The sequence below is a fragment of the Microcaecilia unicolor genome, chromosome 14, assembly GCF_901765095.1.
Source record: "Microcaecilia unicolor chromosome 14, aMicUni1.1, whole genome shotgun sequence".
Lineage (NCBI taxonomy): Eukaryota > Metazoa > Chordata > Amphibia > Gymnophiona > Siphonopidae > Microcaecilia > Microcaecilia unicolor.
In genome coordinates this window covers 10,435,117-10,456,794 of record NC_044044.1, presented here as the reverse complement: position 1 = coordinate 10,456,794, position 21,678 = coordinate 10,435,117, and the positions used below count along the sequence as shown (strand labels likewise).

Sequence of the window (21,678 nt, the reverse complement as noted above, 5' to 3'; positions counted from 1 at the left end):
TATAAAGTTGGAAAGGGGGGGGGGAGGCTTGCAAAACATCGTCAGCTGCCCAAGGTGTCCACTCCACTGCCTGCAGAATGGTTCCAGTGAGGTCTTCCAGCTGTCTCCTGAGACTGTCCCATGGTTAGGACAGTCTTATGAAGATTGAAAGAGAGATCTTCATAAGACTACCCATGGTTAGGGTAGTCTTATGAAGATTGAAAGAAAGGAGTTTGCAAAACCTCAAGACACCCACACCACTACCTGCACATTCCGCTATGGCCTTGTCCTCCCTGAGTATCCCTTTTACCTCTTGCTCATCTGCTGGTCCAGCTGGTTCTTCTCTGCTCATATCCAGCAGATTGCCAAGACCTGTCGTTTCTTTCTTTACAACATCCATAAAATCCGCCCCTTTCTTTCCGAGCACTCTACCAAAACCCTCATCCACACCCTTGTCACCTCTCGTTTAGACTACTGGAATCTGCTTCTTGCTGGCCTCCCATTTAGTCACCTCTCCCTCTCCAGTCGGTTCAAAACTCTGCTGCCCGTCTCGTCTTCCGCCAGGGTCGCTTTACTCATACTACCCCTCTCCTCGACCCTTTACTGGCTCCCTATCCGTTTTCGCATCCTGTTAAAACTTCTTCTACTAACCTATAAATGTACTCACTCTGCTGCTCCCCAGTATCTCTCCACACTCGTCCTTCCCTACACCCCTTCCCGTGCACTCCGCTCCATGGATAAATCCTTCTTATCTGTTCCCTTCTCCACTACTGCCAACTCCAGACTTCGCGCCTTTTGTCTCGCTGCACCCTACGCCTGGAATAAACTTCCTGAGCCCCCTACGTCTTGCCCCATCCTTGGCCACCTTTAAATCTAGACTGAAAGCCCACCTGTTTAACATTGCTTTTGACTCGTAACCACTTGTAACCACTCGCCTCCACCTACCCTCCTCTCTTCCTTCCCGTTCACATTAATTGATTTGATTTGCTGACTTTATTTATTTTTTGTCTATTAGATTGTAAGCTCTTTGAGCAGGGACTGTCTTTCTTCTATGTTTGTGCAGCGCTGCGTACGCCTTGTAGCGCTATAGAAATGCTAAATAGTAGTAGTAGTAGGTTCTTGCTTCAAATGTACCTTTAAAAGTTTGTGTTTTTACCCCTGAAGCAAGCTTTTTTTCAAAGTCTCACTTTGCCTTCCTTATCAGTGCTTTGCATTTGACTTGCCATTCCTTATGCGGTTGGGAGGTGAAGATAGTGGTGGGCAGACTTATACGGTCTGTGCCAGATCCGGTGGTGGGAGGCGGGACTGGTGGTTGGGAGGCGGGGAATAGTGCTGGGCAGACTTATACGGTCTGAGCCAGAGCCGGTGGTGGGAGGCAGGGCTGGTGGTTGGGAGGAGGGGATAGTGCTGGGCAGACTTATACGGTCTGTGCCCTGAAAAAGACAGGTACAAATCAAGGTAAGGTATACACGTGAGTTCATCTTGTTGGGCAGACTGGAAGGACCCTGCAGGTCTTTTTCTGCCGTCATCTACTATGTTACTATGTACTATTATCTTCATTCGGATACTTCTTCCATTTTCTAAAGAATGTTCTTTTAGCTCTAATAGCCTCTTTCACCACTTTTTTTCTTTTTAATTATACTGGCTGTCGGTTGCTTTCCTACCACCTTTTATATTATGTGGAATACATCTGGTCTGGGCTTCCAAGGTGGTACTTTTGAACAAAGTCCATGCCTGTTGTAAATTTTTGATCTTTACAGCTGCTTCTCTAAACTTTTTGTTTTTTTACTGGTGGTAAGAAAAATAATGAAGCTGCTGAAGGAAAGGATGATGAACTTTCTAGAATTCAATGGGTTGCAAACCCACCCACAGAATGTTGGACACTGCATAGGAAAGGTTCCAGTGGAACCAGGCCAGAGGTAGCTTGTTTTCTTCATGGTCTCCGCTGGGAATCCATCACACATTTGGAGAACTGTGGGGGAAGGGGGCTATGGAGATGCTGGACCCGTGGGATGGGAGGAGAGGAAGGGAGGGATGCTAGATTTGCAGAGGGGAGAGTTCACCTGCGGGTGACCCCTACCTCTCGGCATTTTGCCGGGCTTGCTGAATAGTAGCTGTAACCCTAGGTTGTTGATATCAGAAGCTGGTCCTCTTGCCATCATTCTTGCTCTCTTCCTCTTCCCTCTTTCTGCCTCCTTTCTCCTCTGTCAAATTTTCTCTGTGCTCTATCTCTCCCTCTCTTTCTCATTTATTCTTCCTCCACTCTCTTTTCCTCTGTCATCCCCTCTCATTTATATCAGTACCTCTGTCTTTCTCATGCATTTATTAGGCAAAAAGTGCCCTGGGTGAAGGTTGTTCTCAGCTTCCCCTTTCTCTTTCAAGCTTATGAGCTCGTTGACTAGCAGACTGACTCTAAATTGTGGAATGGCATCCCCTCTCTTCCGGATTGCCAATTGCCCTTCTTGCCCACTTTTGTGACTGCCCTGCTCTTTATGTCTCATTTCTCTCTCTCTCCTTAGTCTGGATTCTTTCCCTCACCCTATCGCTGTCCTTTATCAGTGTTTCTCCATGCCTTCTGTCTATCATCCTCTCCATTTCCCCACTGGAGAATGTAAGGAATGTCAAGGCTTAGAACCAGCTCTTTATTCTATCCAAACTGGAATGCAGCCCTCTTCCACTCAAAACCAGCTGCTTTGCAGGCACTGCTGTCCAAGATGGCAGCATTAAACAGGCCCAGGAGCCTCTCCTCCCTTTTTTACTCTCCCACCACACACAGATTATACACCCCAAATGACCCCAAGTCATTTCACAATGAGGTCAGTGCTGCTGCCTCCTGTAAAGGGACAGGTGTACCCTAACCCCAAGTTATATCACAATGAGGTCAGTGCTGATGCCACCTCTAAAAAGACAGGTGTACCCTGGAACTTAAGTTAAAGACATATTGGCAAGACCATTTGAGCAAAACTGAAAATATATGCTGTACATTTCTAATCCACAGCTCTGCCACTGACTCACTGAGAATGACTTTGGGTGAGTCATTTTAACTCCCTGTGCCAGCTCTGCCATTGGCTTTCCGGATAGTTTTCTAAGCTCACAGCTCCACCTTTGGCTCCCTTGTTCCTGCTCAGAAAGCACAGAAATTGCATTCAAGTATTTGCAGGTGCCAAATCTGTGCTTATTTCTCAGCATATCATGTTTCAGAGGCTGGATCCTGCTGCAGCTCCCACTGCACACTTTTCTCTTGTGTTTGCAACTTGCCTTATGTCACTAGCTGAGCCCTGAACTTGGCTTTCTTTAGGAGAAAGTTGCCGGGAATTGGACAGACTCTATGTAAGGAACCTTTACATTAGTGGAAGTCAAAAACACGCCCATGAAAGGTGCTTAAAAGACAGAGTGAAATGTAGTGATTCTGGATTATACAGTGGCATTCCTTCACAGTCTCTGTGGAAATATACAAGGACTGGATGAGGAGATGAGGGGAGCCTCTCTGCCCTGAAATGTAAAAGCTGGGCACAAGGCCAGCATCTGCCTGAACTATTGCCAGATATGGCCCTCTATCATCCCCCCCAGCAGGTGTTGAGACAGACACTGCCTTCCTCGGCACAAAGGCACAGCATGCACTGAATTCCTTGTGAATAATAACAGCATAGGCTAATTTAGAGATCAGGACTGATGGGTCTCTGTATGAAGTGTAAGCAGATACAGAAACTTTAGCTCTTTTAAGGGCAAATATAATAAACTGTGCTACCCTTTAGCACAGCAATTTACTTCTGGTTTTCCTGCACTAATCTTATGTACCTGAATGTAACTTGCCTTGGAAAAAGATTTGAGCTAAAACATGCACTGAGATATGTTGCTTACTCCTGACATAGGGTCCTGTTTACTAAGACATATTCCTACGGTTGTCTCTAGCGTTAGCATGCACTAATTTTTAGTGCTCACTAAAAACGCTAGCACACCTTAGTAAACAGGGCCTATAGTGTTTTAGCATGTAAAAGTCTGCAGTAAAACCATCGTGCTAAAAGATAGCATACTTGGCAAAATGGCTGAATCTGACATTACATAAGTACATAAGTAATGCCACACTGGGCAAAGACCAAGGGTCCATCGAGCCCAGCATCCTGTCCACAACAGCGGCCAATCCAGGCCAAGGGCACCTGGTGAGCTTCCCAAACGTACAAACATTCTATACATGTTATTCCTGGAATTGTGGATTTTTCCCAAGTCCATTTAGTAGTGGTTTATGGATTTGTTCTTTAGGAAACCGTCTAACCCCTTTTTAAACTCTGCCAAGCTAACCGCCTCCACCACGTTCTCTGGCAACAAATTCCAGAGTTTAATTACACGTTGGGTGAAGAAAATGTTTCTCCGATTTGTTTTAAATTTACTACACTGTAGTTTCATTGCTCCTTAAGTAAAAAAAAAAAAAAAAATCGCACTACGTTGTGACAACATTTACTTCCCCTTTAGCGCTTCACCCAGATGACCCTAACCAGAAAAGATCCATAGTAGCTAATATGGATCCCGAAATGCGCCCCCCCCCCCATACCAAAATTGTTCTGTGGTAGCCCAGGTGGACTCCACAGGCCATACCCCACCCACCAAAACCATTCCCTCATGATCTAAGTAGGCCCAGAAGACCCCTCCCTTATTATTCCAACCCACAAAGCACCTTTGGTGGAAAGGTAGGAGCAAGAAACCAGACAAAGAAGAGATTCTAGGAGAATCTATTATAGATAAGTCGTGACGTATAAAAGTAACCTTAAAAAAGTGAGTGCTTTTATCCAGATACTAATTGTTGAATCTCATAAGCTCCCCCCCCCCCCCCCAAACACACACCCATCTTCCTTATTATTTTTTCCCAACCAAATGGAAGTTGGAAAGAATTATACAAAAGGATTAAGTATGTGTCTAGCTAGGGGCAAAATAACTCCAATAATTTAATGAAATGGGATGAAACTTGGCATGGGGGAAAAATGGGTTTGAACAGGTCAGATTGGATAAGGGGCTCAAGAGAAATAAGCCCCACCCCACCCAAATAAATGGCTTAATGCATTTTTTGGGAGAAGCAGTGCCAGCTTTTGCAACATAGAAATTTACAAACAGATCAACTGCAGCATCTGGAGCTGTTGGCTGGCTCTTCTTTTCAGCCGAGTGCTTGCTAGTGGCCTAAAGGGATCCTCTGTGGTAGATTTCTCACCAGATTTCATCCTGGCCAAGTACAGGGCCTTTTGTCTCCTTAAGTCAGGGGGTCAGGCTGGCCAGGAGTAGGTGGATCCTCCTTCTCCGAAGAGACAGTGTTTGAATTGGGAGGAAAAGGAAACTCTTGGGGCTGCCTCTCCTCTTTCAGAGGGGGAATAGCTGTGGAATGAGGATGAGCACTTGGAGCTGAAGGAGATGGCAGTTGAGAATGCCTGAATAGAAGAGTTGCTCTCTAGATGCCCCCTTCAGGGGTGTCACAGTCGTGTCCAGACTCACCTTTTCCCAGTGATCTGGATCTGTGGCTTCTCCAGACTGCCTTTTTCCTGCATTGATGCTTCTGCTGCCTGTTTCCCTGTTATCCAAGCCTCATTCCAGAGATTATCCAAACTTCACTCTGATGTTCCTGCATCCAAGCCTCACTCTGATGTCCCAGTGTCTTTGCCTCGTTTTGGTGCCTTGCTGTGTTCATTGTATTTCAAGCCTCATTCCAAGTTGTGACATCATCAGTGAGGTCCTTTATAATGCACGTTGGGACTTTCATACTGGGCCTTTGCAAGAGGTCTCTTAGCCTTGTCTTTGTGTTCCCTGTTTGGATCCAATTCCTGCTTGGCTTTGATCCTGTATGCCTTATTTCCTGCCTGGCTTTTGTTCCTGTGAGTCTTGTCCCTGAATGCTTGTTCTTGTGTGTCTTGTTTCTGAACCATGTTCCTGAAAGCCTTGTTCTTGCAAACCTTGTTCGTGGATGACTTATTCCCCTCCCCCCCCCCCCCCCTCAATTCCTGCCTAGCGTTGTTCCTGTGAGTCTTATCCCTGAATCCTTGTTCCCATGTGTCTTGTTTCTTACCCTTGTTCCTGAAAGCCTGGCTCCTGCTATAGTCAAACCCTGCTCCTGGTTTGTGTTACAGTTTGACCCTACTCCTGGCTCCTGTTACAGTCTAACACTGCTCTTGACTCTTGCTACAGTCTTACCCTACTCCTGGCTCATGCTACAGTTAAACCTTGTTCTTGTCTTCTCCTACAGTCTAGCTCTGTTCCTGTTTCTGCTATAGCTAAGCTCTGTTCCTGGTTTTTGCTATAGTCGTACCCTGCTTCTGTTTCTGCAATTGCCAAGCTCTGTTCCTAGTTCCTGCCACAGCCAAGCTCTGTTTTTGCTACAGTCGAGCTCTGTTCCTGGTTCCTGTTAAAGTCAAGCTCTGTTCTTGGTTTCCGCTACAGTCAAGCTTGGTTCCTGGTTCCTGCTACAGTTAAGCTCTGTTCCTGGTTCCCGCTACAGTCAAGCTGCTTCATAATAATCCAACATGACTTCTACTTCCTAGTATCATCCATTATCCTTTCCTTTAATGTTTTTAGTCTCATGCACTACACCAATGGTCTCTGTTTCTCATACCTCACACTAACTCTTATCTGCTTTTGTCTCACCTAGAATGTAAACCGCACTGAACCCTGGATATTAGCAGTATACAAGAATTGAATTGAAGCAAAGCTCCATTCCTGGTTCCCGCTACAGTCAAGCTCCGTTCCTGGTTCCTGCTACAGCCAAGCTCCTTTCTTGTTTCCTGCTTCAGTCCAGCTCTGTTCCTGGTTCCTGCTTCAGCCCAGCTCCGTTCCCGGTTCCTACTTCAGCCAAGCTCCTTTCCCGGTTCCTGCTTCAGCCAAGCTCCGTTCCTGCCTTGTCTTTAGTCTGCTTCTGTTTGTTCCTGTTGCTTAGCTTCTGCCCTGCTCTGTCTGCCGTGTCTTGTGCCTTGTCTTGTTTTTCTCTCTCTTGTGTCTTGATTCAGTTCTTGCCCTGCCTATCCTTGCCATGTCTGAACCCAGTTCTAGCCCTGTTCCTATGTCTTGCCGTGTTCCTGTCTGGGTTCATATCTAGCCCTTTTGCTTTGCTCTCTTGCCTCATCTGGGTCCAGCTTCTGTCTTGCCTGTTTGTCCAGTTGTACTTAGCCTTGCCTTGTCTTGTTCAGTCCTGTCCAGATCCAATTCTTGCCTTGCCCTTGTCTTGCCTTTTCTGGGCCCAGTTTTAACCTAGTTTTGTATGTTGCCTTGTTCTGTCTAGGGTTCAGTTCTGACTTGTTTATTCTGAACCCAGTTTTAACCTAGTTCTGAGTCTTGCCTTGTTCTGCCTGAGGTCCAGTTTTGCCCCTTTGCGTTGCTCTTCTTGCCTTATCTGGATCCAGTCCTCTTCTTGTTAGTTGAATCCTGTTACTCCTGCCCTGTACCAGCCCAAAGGACTTGTCTGCCGCTGCTCTGGCTGCGGTCCCAGGGCTCACCATCCCTGAACCTGTGACAGATTGCAAAGGCCCTTTTGGCCATGACAAGGGGGCTAGATCTATGGTGCGTTTGAACTCTATTCCTGAACAGGATAGAGAGTCCTTATGACCTCCTATGGTGGATGCCCTATTTTCCACAGTCACCAAGAAGAATACCATCCCTGTGGATGGGGGGAATGACCTTAAAGGATTCTCAGGACCACAGAATGGAAGCCCTCAAAGCAGAGTTTTGATGTGGTAGCCCTGGCTGTAAGACAGCTATACAGTGTGTGGGGTCTGGTGGCTAGGGCCTGCTTTCACTGGTCCGAGAGAGTCTTGGATAGGTCAGCAGATGATTGGACCCAGGTGGACCAGGAGGTGGCTAAGATAGAAATGGGGTCTTCCATCTTGTGTGACACTCTCTATGACTATCTTAGAATATCGATGAAGTCCATAGTGCTCAGTTTAGCAGCCAGGAGATTTTTATGGCTCTGTAGTTGGATGCAGCCTCTAAATTGAAGCTCAGTAAATTTCCCTTACAAGGTTCTCTCTTGTTTGGAGAGGATCTGGATAGGTTGGTCAAGAGTTTGGGGGAGACAAAGGTCTCTAGCTTCCAGAGGACAAACTGAAGTCTAGAGGTAGAGGTTTTTCTGCAAGTGATCATTTGTGGGAGGCCCGTCAATACAGGCCTGGTCATATGAGTGGGGGTCAGCACTCACGTTTTTTTCCAGAGAACACAGCCCTTATGAGGAGGCCGGTGGGGAGGTAGGAACACTGGTCTTGTTTCCTTTCCGGCAGGCCATGGTTTCCAATGAAGGTGTTGAACTCTATCTTCAAGTCTCAGTGGGGGCGAGGATGTGAGACTTCTATCAGAGGTGGACCCATATTCCAGACCAGTGGGTTCTCGAAATCGTACAAGAAGGGTATGCCTTGGAATTTGCTTGCTCCCTTGCAGATGCATTTCTGGAAGCCCCCTGTTGAGCCCAGTAGAAGCAAATGGCTGTCCAGGAGACTTTACTAAGATTGATCAGCCAAAGAGGATGGCTCCTACTGGCCCATCTTAGATTGCAAGAGAGTAAATCAGACCCTTCAAGTTCCCTCCTTTCACATGTACTCAGTAATTTTAGTAGTACAGACCAGAGAGTTCCTGCTTCTCTGGAACTTACAGAAACCTATCTGCATATTCCGATCTGGCAGTCATCAGCCCTGTCTTCTCTTTCCAGTTTTGGGGTGGCATTATCAGTTTTGTGTGCTCCTTTTTGGTCTAGTGATGGCTTCCCTCATATTTTCCAAAGTCTTGGTATGGTGGTTGTGTCCATTACGCTTTGGAAAGAGGGGATTTTGGAAATCTCCCTTATCTGGATGATTTGCTCATTCAGGCAAAGTCCTTTCAGGACATCAACAGGACCACTTCTCGGATGGTTCTCCTGTTACAAGAGTTGGGCTGGGTGGTCAATCCAGCAAAGAGACATCTTGTACCCTCGCAGACCCTGGAATATTTAGGGGTGCACTTCCACACAAGTCTTGGCAGAGTGTTTCTTCCTTCAGCACGGATTCAGAAGCTGCAAGCTCAGGTTCATTCTTTGTTTGTTTGTTTGTTTCGGTGTCTGCAGACCAGGGATTAACTGCAGGTTATGGGTTCGATGGTGACTTCTTTACAAGTGTTGCAATAGGCCAGAGCACACAGGAGAGCGCTTCAAACAGTGCTGCTGTTGTTGTGGTAGTCTCCCCAGACGCTGTCCTCGGAGGTGAGCGTTCCTCTCCACAGAGGACAGTACAATGCAGCCTGCGTTGATGTCTGAATGCTCACAGTCTGTCAGGAGGAGCAGAGGCAAAGAACTCATATTTGTGCATGCTGATGAAGAGGAGAGGACAGGAAGAATCAAAGTAACTATGCTGGTGCCAGACCAGCAGAGTGGAAAGAAAGAGAGGAAGTCCCCATGCTGGTGCAAGGCCAAGACCTGTCAACTCAGTTCCGGTAGGAACATTTTCAGCCACCCATGGACTTATGACAATCCTATTCTGATTTTTTTTTTTAACATTTGTACCCCGCGCTTTCCCACTCATGGCAGGCTCAATGTGGCTTACATGGGGCAATGGAGGGTTAAGTGACTTGCCCAGAGTCACAAGGAGCTGCCTGTGCCTGAAGTGGAAATTGAACTCAGTTCCTCAGTTCCCCAGGACCAAAGTCCACCACCCTAACCACTAGGCCACTCCTCCACTTGAGGTTCTGCATGGAATGTTGCTATTCCACTAGAAGTCGGCCCTTGCAGATCACCAATGTGGCCGCGCAGGCTTCTGCTTCTGTGAGTCTGACGTCCTGCACGTACGTGCAGGACGTCAGACTCACAGAAACAGAAGCCTGCGCAGCCTTCTACATGGAATGTTGCTAGTGGAATAGCAACATTCCATGTAGAATCTCCAATAGTAGCAACATTCCATGTAGAACCTCCAATATTCCATGTAGAATCTCCAATAGTAGCAACATTCCATGTAGAATCTCCAATAGTATCTATTTTATTTTAGTTACATTTGTACCCTGCGCTTTCCCACTCATGGCAGGCTCAATGCGGCTTACATGGGGCAATGGAGGGTTAAGTGACTTGCCCAGAGTCACAAGGAGCTGCCTGTGCCTGAAGTGGGAATCGAACTCAGTTCCTCAGGACCAAAGTCCACCACCCTAACCACTAGGCCACTTTATGGTACAGGGAGCACATCTCAGTAGGTAGAATTAAGAACTACAAAATACCACATTGCATTGAGGATGTAAATTAAAAATCAAATTCATCTTAAAATGTTCCTTCTGGAATTAAGTTAGAGGGAAGAGAAGGAAGGTCCTGTGCTAGTGCCAGACTGGTGAAGGAAAGATGATGAAATAAAGACCCCCTGGTGCCAGGATAGCAAAGGAAAGAAAATAAAGTAAAAATCCTATGTTAGTGCCAGGCTGACAGCAGGAGGAGGAGGATATGAAGGCCCAGTGCGGATCTTGACAGTAGCTACAGGGAAAGGAGAGACTGAAGGTCTTATATTATGCTGGTGGTGGCAACAATGGAAGGTTCTGTCATTGACAGCAGCAGGAGACACTGCACCTCGAAAAAGATATAGCAGAAAAGGTAGAGAGAAGGGCGATGAAAATGATAAAGGGGATGGGATGACTTCCCTATGAGGAAAGGCTAAAGAGGATAAAGCTCTTCAACTCAGAGAAGAGACAGCTGAGGGGACATATAATAGAGGTTTATAAAATTCTGAACAGAGAAGAACGGGTAGATGTGAATCGCTTGTTTACTCTTTCCAAAAATACAAGGACTAGGGTGGCACACAATGAAGCTATTAAGTAGTAAATTTAGAACAAATTGGAGAAAATATTTCTTCACTCAAAGTGTAATTAAACTCTGGAATTTGATGCTAGAGAATGTGGGAAAAGCAGTTAGCTTAGCAGAATTTAAAAAAGGTGGTTTGGATAATTTCCTAAAAGAAAAGTCTGTAAGCCATTATTAAGATGGACTTGGGAAAATCCACCGCTCATTTCTAGGATAAGCGGCATAAAATCTGTTTTACTGTTTTGGGATCTTGCCAGCTGGACTGACCACGGTTAGAAATAGGATCCTAGGCTTGATGGATCTGAAGTCTGGCGTAGTATGGCAATGCTAAAAGGCCAGGTCACTGCAGCTGTTTCTCATTTTTTGCCTTTTTCTCCTCCTCTCCTTCTCCACCTTGTGCCTATCCATTTTACAGGAAGTGCAGTGTAAAAGAATAGCTGTCATAAGGGTCCAGAACTTGAACTTATATGGAGGACCAGAAAATGGGGGCCTATCCTCATAGCAACTTCTATGGTTTCTACCCTCAAACATTTTATTATGATTGTTTGCCTGTGAAAAATAAATAAGCAGATAAATAAATACACACCTGTCACTGTACTGTAAAACTGTCCAGGAGTGATTTTCAAGCTCCATAATAATTAGGGTTCCCACCAGATCCAAATTTTCAGGACAGGCTGATTCAGTCCTGGTTCTGCCCCATTGCCTAGAATTGTAGTTCTGGTGTCCTTATTGTTTCATGAGTGCAAAACCAGGACTGGATCAGTCTGTCCTAAGTTGACAACTTTAATAATAATAGTTTATTCAATATTTGATATACCGCAGTTGCAAAAATGCTTGGTCACAGCGGTTTACAATAAAACAATGAACAACCTAAAAGACAATAAAGCGGATCTGAAGAACCCCAAACAGTGATCGCAGACCGGAGAGAATCAAATTAGGAGTCAGTGAGCTTAGCAATCGAAACCTGCAAGCACAGTAAATAAACTCATCAGAGAAGTACAAGCAACCTGTTAAACAGAGTAATAGCTTACCTGTGATATCCAGGCCAATGTTCTTGGGGGTTTGCCTATTATGAGGATAATTATTTATTTATTTCTTACATTTGTATCCCACATTTTCCCCACCTATCTGTAGGCTCAATGTGGCTTACATAGTATCGGAGAGGCCTTTCCAGGCTCCAGTGTGAACAAATACAGGGTGATGTTGTGGAAGATCAAGTTCAAGTGACACAGCCACATTAGGGAATCGGAGAACGGAAGAGTTGTGTTATGTCCATTACGTGCTTTAGTTTGGTTGTGTTGCAGAGATTAGCCATTTAAAGTTGGATTGGTAGGATATGCCTTTTTAAACAGGTTGGTTTTTAGTGATTATGTTCATCTTCTAAGGACACCTTTAGTAAAAGAACATTTTTAACTTTAAAACAAGAGAGCATGAATGATTCTACCAATAGGTATTTGCATGGGCTGCTGTTTTAACAGACATACTCAAAGTATGGAGAAATTAATTACGAGCACTGTGGGCTGTTTGTCATGTCCAGATCTTCTGTGGGATTTTAAGATACCAGAGGGCTTGAGGTTATTGAGGTTAATCTCACAGTATGCTTATGCAAGAACAATTCCAGCTCATCAGAGACAGACTGAATCAGTTCTGGTTTTACCCTTGCTTTTTTCTATGGCTTTGTAGTTTTAATATGTCTAAGGAAAGAAAGAATTACAGGTCTCCGAGATGCACTAGGGGTAAAACCAAGGCTGATTCAGCCAGTCTCCAACTGACTTCGAGTCTTAGGGTTACCCTTCACACTTCTTGCAGCAGGGTCCCTCCCTGGCAGGGGTTCCCACGTGATGTCACAAAGCCACACAGCTGCATAGTGAGAGATCATGGGCCCCTCTTATGATGCCACAAGAGCTCCCTCCCTCAGTTGTCATGGCACCTGGGTCCTGCCACTCCTTACAGCCTGAGCTGGCTGGCTGGCAAGGCAGTGGTGGGGGGGAGGGGAATTAATTTACCCTTGTGGGCAGTGTGCTGGAAAGGAGTCGCCGCAGCTGCTGGCAAGTGAGCCATGGCAAGTGCTGGTTCTGCTGGACAGGCAGATCCGTGTGACATAAGGAGCAGCAGGGTACCTTGACACAGTATGGTGAACAGGAGAGAAAGACTACTGAAAGCTCCTAAACTCTCTAGCAGTGAGGAGGCTATCAGAGTAAGTTAAAGAAGCCAGATAAACACAGATAGTCTACAGTTAGCGAAGAAGTTAGGGGGAAAAAATCTATGACCATTTCAGTCCAACAGTAGATCAATAGATATGTTCTGTAGCCCAAACAGCTTATGTAAGGGGGTCTTTTACAAAGGTATGCTAGCGTTTTTTTGTGTGTGCTAAACACTAGAGACAATCATAGGAATATATGGGCGTCCCTAGAATTTTGCGCAAGCTCACTTTTAGCGCGCACTAAAAATGCTAGCGTGCCTTTGTAAAAGGGACCCCTAAGTTACAAAATAGCTTCTCACAGATAGCTATGCAGCATGGCAGATAGGCATCTACCTCACCATAGGTTTATAAAATGCACCTGCAGACTAAGTGGGCTCAGGGACGCAATTTTGTTTTTAAAATCTGGTCAGGATATGTTTACAGGATGATTTCTTTAAGAGCTTGTCTATCTCAAAATTAGTTTACGCCATCACAAACTTTCCTTTGCCAGAAGGCATTATCTTCAGCCATGGTTAATCTTTTCTGATGTGTCACACTTTCAGAGCCATTCCAGGAGCATATGGTATTATTTCCTGAACATTTGTTGCCAGAAAGGAGTTGGTTATGGGAACAATTCTTTTTGGAGGTCCAATAGCTAGAATAAATGAAATAAAACAAAAGAACGCCCTTTAAAAAAAAGCCATTGAAAACTAGAAAAACAGGGATGGATGTTTTCAGATTTTGTCTGTCGAGCAGTCAGTTTTCTAAGATGGCCGCCCCGATGGAATCTCTGCCTGCTTGATTGACAGCTGCTTTAACTGATATGAATTTTTCTAATGCTGAATGCAGAAAAGGAGTGAGGGTTGAAATTAGAATAAGTGAGCATAAAACCATGGTTGGAGATGATGGGAATGGTATCAGTCAACCACAAAATTTCCTTTAGTTCTCTCTCCTGCATTTACATAGTGATTGAGCTAGACTGTGGTACTGTGTTTGCTTATATCTAATAGATCTTAACAGACCTTGATTTTGCAAATTTAAAATTTTTGATCTCCTAAATGTAGGTGCCTGTTTTTACTAGTCATTTTTAAATTAAGGGTCTAGAGAGTGTGCAGGGCTGAGGCAGGAAAAGTTCAGGGAACAAAGTTAGGCACTCAGTGCTGATTTCCACCACTAAACTCCCATCTAAAGTTAGGAGAGTGAATAACAGGCCTACTGGTTCTGCTGGACAGGCAGATCTGTGTGACACAAGAAGCAGCGGGATACCTTGACACAGTATGGTGAGCAGGAGAGAAAGACTACTGAAAGCTCCTAAACTCTCTAGCAGTGAGGAGGCTATCAGAGTAAGTTCAAGAAGCCAAATAAACACAAATAGTCTACATTTAGAGAAGCAGTTGGGGGGAGAAATCTAAGACTTCAGTACAATAGTAGATCATTATATTTGTGAGTGACATTGCTGAAGGGTTAGAAAGTAAGGTTTGCCTTTTTGCGGATGATAGCAAGATTTGGAACAGAGTGGACACCCTAGAGGGAGAGTGGAAAACATGAAAAAGGATCTGCAGAAGTTAAAAGAATGGTCTAATGTTTGGCAATTAAAATTCAATGTAAAGAAGTGCAAAGTGATGCACTTATGGAGTAGAAATCCAAGGGAGAAGTATGTGTTAGGCGGTGAGAGGCTGGTATGCACAGACAGGCCATAGCCAGAAGGTTGCTAGGCTGTATAGAGAGAGGTGTAACCTGCAGAAGAAAGGAGGTGTTGATGTGCCTGTACAGTCTTTCAGTCTCTCTTCATATGTCTTTTGGTGCAAGCCCTATATATTTTTTGTCACTTTCCTCTGGACCGTTTCAAGTCTTCTTACATCTTTAGCAAGATACGGCCTCCAAAACTGAATACAGTGGGGCCTCACTGGGTTCAATTCCCACTGCAGCACCTTGTGACTATGGGCAAGTCACTTAACCCTCCATTGCCCCAGGTACAAAATAAGTACCTGTATATATGTAAACCGCTTTGAACGTAGTTGCAAAAAACCTCAGAAAGGCAGTATATCAAGTCCCAGTTCCCATTCCCTATTTGAGATTCTACATGGAATGTTGCTACTATTTGAGATTCTATATGGAATGTTAATGTTGCTATTCCACTAGCAACATTCCATGTAGAAGCCTGCCCTTGCAGATCAGCAACGCGGCCGCGCAGGCTTCTGTTTCTGTGAGTCTGACGTCCTGCACGTACGTGCAGGACGTCAGACTCACAGAAACAGAAGCCTGCGCGGCCGCATTGCTGATCCGCAAGGGCAGGCTTCTACATGGAAAGCTGCTAGTGGAGGAGTAGCCTAGTAGTTAGTGCAGTGGACTTTGATCCTGGGGAACTGAGTTCGATTCCCACTGCAGCTCCTTGTGACTCTGGGCAAGTCACTTAACCCTCCATTGCCCCAGGTACAAAATAAGTACCTGTATACATGTAAACCGCTTTGAACGTAGTTGCAAAATACCACAGAAAGGCAGTATATCAAGTCCCATTTCCCTTTCCCTTACATAGGAACTCTGGCTGCATCAATTAAGGACAGTGCTGGGCTGGCTTGTACAGCCACAGTCCCGCAGATAGCAATCCGGTTTAGGATGGGCTGGAGAGAGCTTCACCAGTGCCAGACAGACTTTTATGGTCTTTGTCCCACAAATAACAAGACGGATTTGGATAGGCTGGAGTGGGCTTTGACAGCAAATCCAGTAGTTGGAACATAAGAACAGAGCTGGGTGGACTTCTATGATCTATGTCCCAGAAACACCAAAGAAAGACCACGATCAATTATATATCACATCACATTCATTGTTGATTTAATCTTGAATTGATAACGAATGTGACTGTTGGGCACAATGGATGGACCATTCAGGTCTTTATCTGCTGTCACTTACTATATAATAAATGTAAACCACTCTAGTTGTACCACAGAAAGACAGTATATCAAATCCAAGACCTTTTATACGCCTTAAGTTAGACACCTATTTTCACTGAATTTGGGCACCTAAATTTTGAAAATAATAGGCACTTAATTTCAGGTGAAAATAGGTACCTAAAGAAATTTAGGTGCTCAACTTTTATTAGATGTCAGCGTCTAATTGGGCAAAAAGCAAGCAGGGGTAGAGAGGTGAGGTGGGAGAGAGGAAAAAAAGGAAGAGAAAGAAGGAAGATTTATGTAAGAATCGACACAGCATCCCTTCTTCCTTCTCTCTCTGTTTTCCGTCCCTGCTTTCTCTCCTCCTCCCCTCTCCCCATTTGCTTTTTTCCCCCCCTGGTCTTTGCTTTATTGGAACCATGAAGTTGTAACAAAGTAAATAAATGTGTAAAAGATATAGACTTCCTTTGCACCTCATCTGAAGACTGACAATCAGTTTGCTCCATTTCATAAGCATTTTGAATCTCTTGTTTTTCCCTCCGCACCTCCCCGGCAGGTAAAGAGAAAGCGGCCATCATCCCAAACTGAGACCATCGGGGGAAAGAAGGGCAAAGTCAGTCTTCCAGTCAGTAGCTCAGTGTCCATCCAGTCCTTTCCTCCTGAACTGGTGAGTAAAGAAAATATAGAAAACCTCCTGAGCTGGAGTCTTTCTATGTTACATTTCCTACTGTAACGGTCAGATATATTTTCAATACTTTGGACACGCCTTCACTTAAAGATTGCAAAAAGTACCAGGGTTTCATGAAATATTTCCCTTCTCGGGAGAGTCATTATCTAATATAATAATTTGCTATGTGAACGTTCTAAAGTGTCTACCTGGGATCGTAACCACCTGCTGATGTCACTGGCCAGCAGTAGAACCCTGCTTGCCTGACGTCAGCAGGGGGTTACGATCCCAGTGAGAGACGCGCGTTGAAGAACAGCGGGAGTGGGCAGAGTCGTCCCTACGTGCACGTCGCCCACCCTCCAAAATCGCCAACCCCCCTCTGCTACCCTCCTCTCCCCCCCCCTCTTACCGGGGTCCCGGCGGCAGCAGTGAAGAGCCTCGTGAGTCTGCTGCCTTCCCTTCTCTTCGCTCTCAGCTCTGACTCTGTTCCCACCTTCATTTCCTGTTTCCGCAAGGGCGGGAACAGAGTCAGAGCTGAGAGCGAAGAGAAGGGAAAGCAGCAGACTCGTGAGGCTCTTCACTGCTGCCGCTGGGACCCCGGTAAGAGGGGGAAGGGGAGGGTAGCAGAGGGGGTTGGCGATTTTGGAGGGGGGGCGACGTGCACGTAGGGGGATGGGCGGGGCCAGTGTCGGGGAGGGGAGGGCCGCAGGTGGAGGCATCGCAAGGACGTGTCTGTGAGACTGTGAGACAGAGAGGAGGGTGGACTGGAACTCGGGGGAGGGACAGAGGGGAGGGAGGGCTTGGAAATCGGAAAGGGAGAAAGGGGGCTGTGGGACTTGGAGGGGACAGAGGGAGAGAGCGAGGGAGGGAGAGAGCGAGCGAGGGAGGGAGAGAGCGAGCGAGGGAGGGAGAGAGGGATAACCTTGCTAGCACCCGTTTCATTTTATACCGAAATGGGCCTTTTTTACCAGTTAAGTAATATTATAATATGCAATGCAAATTAAAAAAAAATGGGTCCAATATTCAGCTGGTGGCAATCAGTGTCGTGCTGACCACCTCCAACATTATCCCCAGAAATTCAGTGCTGGAGCCATGTCTGGGCACCAGCATTGACTTTCTGGGTATATGGATCCATCGAAAAAATAACCAGTTAAATGCAATATTCAGCACTTAAAACTGCATAAAGATAGGACTGACTTTTATGTGGTCCTATTAATGTGGTTATCTTGGTCAGTTAAGTGCTGAATATCAGCACTTAACTGGCCAAGTGCTGACTCTGCCCCCAGAATGCCCCCAAAATAGCTGGTAAAATCAGTTTAAATGGTCCAAAAGCATCAGCAAGGGTAACAAAATAGCAATGCAATAAACCTAGCCGTCCTCAATAATTACTTTCTCTTTGTTATTCTTTGGATTCCAAAACTAGTTCCAATTCATTTCCAACCAACAACGATCGCTGCCTCAGGGTGTGGTCCGCCAAAGCTTGTACTCAAAGGCTTGCACATACTGCATTGGTGCACACCCTGAGGCAGCGATTTGCGAAACATGCCGCATGTTGATGGATGTGTCCGTGCACTGCAAAATGTGATAAAAAGTGTTAAAGGATTACAATTGAAAAGTCTTTAAACTTTGTCATGTTGGTTGGAACTGGATTGGAACTAGTTTTGGAATCCAAACAATATCAAAGAGAAAGTAATTATTGAGGACAGTTGGGTTTATTGCATCCCAAAATAGCTGGTGACATGTTTGATGCTAACCATAGGAGCCAACTTTTCAAAATGATTGGAGGTGCTGAAAATGTTTTTTGTACAGGTGGTGCATTCCCCCTCATCCCCCTCTCTCTCCCCCCGCCCCTCCCTCTCCCCTCATCCCCCTCCCTCCCCCCCCCCCCTGTTCCCCTCACCCTACCGCTAAGTCAGTGGATGGCGGTAAGGTCTCAGACCCAAAATGGACGTGCGCTGATTTTTATTTTGCTGCACGTCCATTTTTGGCCCCCCAAAAAGATCTTTTTTGCAGACGCACTGAAAAATGGATCTGCACGCATCCAATACACGCGCTTACACCAGCGCAGGCCATTTTTCGGCGCCTTAGTAAAAGGGCCCCTTAGTATGCAATGGCACTTAACTTTAGGCAACCGGTTATGGAATGAGGGGGGTTAGTGCTTTTAAATCTCCAGAAGGGCTTTTTTAGGAATGCGCATTCATGAGCATACATTCAGTTCGTAATGGCATCTAAAAATTTAAAGTGTGCACAAATCATTTGTACGTAGATATGCCTACGAATTAACGAAAGAGAACTGAGCATGCGCAAAGTGCAGGCATTGGCAGCTCGGAACATTGTCGCTGACTGGGGAGGGAAGGATCAGCAGACTGCTGAGTCTTCAGCTGGTGGGGCTTGGGGATCCTCGCCAGCTACATGACTGGCATGCTGCTGCTGGGTAGGCCTGAGGTGAACGTGAATGGGCCACCTGCTCTGTAGTAGGTAGATCTGAGCCTTGCCTCTTTCTTCCTTGTTAATCTAAGGGAACTCAGCAGGGTGGAGTAAGGTTACAAAGTGGGAAGATCCCAGGTATGTGATGATAGGCATATTTAACGCCAGTTTACTGACCACCCAAAAAAGTGGAATTGTATTTGCTTTAATGTGAATTCCATCAGTGGTGGCATGAAACGTGGCTGGTTTTAATACCTTATCATGAGTGTAAGTGATTGTGGTAGAGTATATGATTTTGCAGTATTCACTTTCTCTTTAGCTAGATCACATCATCTCATATCTACCTGTGCGGGACGTGGTGACGCTGGGTGAGAGCTGTCGTTACTTTCACGAGGTCTGTGACAGTGAGGCCATCTGGAGAAGGATTTGTAAGAGGATGACACCCCGTCTGAAGGAGGAGGGGAGTGGGGTGAGGTCCTGGAAGAGAGCGGCTGTCTTGAATCGTGAGTGCTAGTGACATGAGGTGGATCAAGCATACCCCAAACCAGTGGTGTGCTGGAGCAGGCTCTCACAGGCTCGCAAGAGCCGGTTGTTAAGTTTTTAAGAATTTTGGGAGCTGGTTGTTAAAGTAGGGCCCTCCATGGCTACTTTAACAACTGGCTTCCAAAATGTGGGCTTGGGCCCCCTGCTGAATTCTCTTTTACTTTGCTGGTGGGGATGCTGAGCCCTGCCAGCCAAGTAAATAGACTGCTGCTGCTCCCGCTCCTTGTTTCCAGCTCTGAGCAGCAGGCTGGGACTTCTCCAGCATGTGTGAGAAGTTTCAGCATGCTGCTCAGAGCAAGACGTTGGGAGTGGTGGCAGTCCATTTATTGGCTGCCAGCAAAGGTATGCCTAGCGTGCCCGCTCAAAGGGAGGGAGGAGAGAGAGGCAAGTGTTGTTCCCCCCCACCCCGGCCACCCCTAGCCCTTCCAACTGCAGAGCTGGCTACGTCCGGAGAAAGAGCCTGTTGTTAAAAATTTACCAGCACACCCCTGCCCCAAACCATTTGATAGATGTTTAGTGGTACTGTACCTCTCTCTAAGAGGAATGAGGATAGCCCTAGAGTCACTATGCAAAAAGACACTGGCTCTTTAAACACTGGGGGAAAATGTCACTGGGGAAACAGAATCTCAAGACCTAAGTGGAAGTGAATAAAATCCAAAGCTCTCTCAAAAAAAAAACAACAAGTGGACTTCAGAAATTGCTCCCAGGTACATAGCTCCCTTACCTTGTGTGCTGAGCCCCCCAAACCCCACTACCCCCAACTGTATACCACTACCATAGCCCTTATGGGTGAAGGGGGCACCTAGATGGGGGTACAGTGGGTTTTGGAGGGCTCGCTGTTTCCTCCACAAATGTAACAGATAGGGGGGGATGGGGCTGGGTCCGCCTGCCTGAAGTGCACTGCACCCACTAACACTGCTCCATGGACCTGCATACTGCTATCATGGACCTGAGTATGACATCTGAGGCTGGCACAAAATATTTTGAAAGATGATTTTTGAGGGTGGGAGGGGGTTAGTGACCACTGGATGAGTAACGGGAGGTCATCCCTGATTCCCTCCGGTGGTTATCTGGTCAGTTCGGGCACCTTTTTGTGGCTTGGTCGTAAGAAAAACATGACCAGGTAAAGTCGTCCAAGTGTTCGTCAGGGACGTCCTTGTTTTTTCCATTATGGGTCGAGGATGCCCAACTGTTAGGCACGCCCAAGTCCTGCCTTTGCTACGCCTCCGACACGCCCCCGGGAACTTTGGCCGTCCCTGCGATGGAAAGCAGTTGGAGATGTCCAAAATCGGCTTTTGATTATACTGATTTGGACGACGCTGTAAGAAAGACGCCCATCTTCCGATTTGTGTCGAAAGATGGGCGTCCTTCTCTTTCGCAAAAAAGCCTGATAGTAACCTATGGAACTTTGTAAGTCTACATGCTTTGAAAATGAGCCCCACCTTCAGGCTGGTCCAGGACTACGAGGTGATGAATGGAGCAGCTGCTCCCAGTGTCATGCGGCAAGGGGCATTAGGCAACATCCTTTCCTCTAATTCCCTCATTCCTTCCTTCCCTCATGCCTCCACCCTCCCTATCCTCCTATGCCGAATAGGCACCCACCAAGGATTACTCACACTCAGTTTTCCTCCTAGGGTACATACATCCCTACAGGTCAGAAACAGGGGGCATGTTTGGTTTCATCCTCTGCTGCCTTGGGGTCAAATCTTATGATATGAGCTGCAAGGTTTGGTCTCACAACATTGAGGAGGAGGAGGGGAGGCTTTCAATTCTGAATATCTGTCCTGGTGCAGAAAAAGCTAACCTGGCCCTGTCTTGAGGCACTTTTCTGCCCAGGGGGCATTATTCAGTGCTACATTAAATCTTGAGGTGTGGTGGGGGCTCTCCAGTGGGGGAAGTATTGACCTTTAAACTCCAAAGTGTAAGACTTATAATTACGTCACAAACACTCACTACACAGGACTGGTGTTCCAAGTAAACATTATTACTGTAGAAGCTCTTTAACAGAAATAAATTTGCAAATAGTCCATTTTCTCCTGTTGCATCCTTAATGCATAGTTGCATAATGAAAACGGGTTTCTGATCCTTCTCTGCACATCTTCCTGGGATCTCCTCACTACTCTCCTGGAATATAGGGTTCCTTCTGGTCCAGAGCCGGGTTCTTGACTTCCAAAGATACCTTATTATAATTTTTTTTTTCAATGCATGATCTCTGCTCCTCCCT

General features: G+C 46.0%; 1 protein-coding gene across 1 annotated transcript in view; it reads left to right on the top strand.

Annotated features, from left to right (window-relative positions):
- Positions 1-14,203: 14,203 nt before the first annotated feature.
- FBXO24 (F-box protein 24) overlaps positions 14,204-21,678 on the top strand; it is a 53,306-nt gene continuing 45,831 nt past the window's right edge. Inside the window, exons 1-3 of the mRNA XM_030188132.1 lie at positions 14,204-14,269; positions 16,374-16,484; positions 19,231-19,414. Coding sequence (XP_030043992.1) covers positions 14,204-14,269; positions 16,374-16,484; positions 19,231-19,414 — 361 coding nt within the window. The remainder of the gene's footprint in view (positions 14,270-16,373; positions 16,485-19,230; positions 19,415-21,678) is intronic.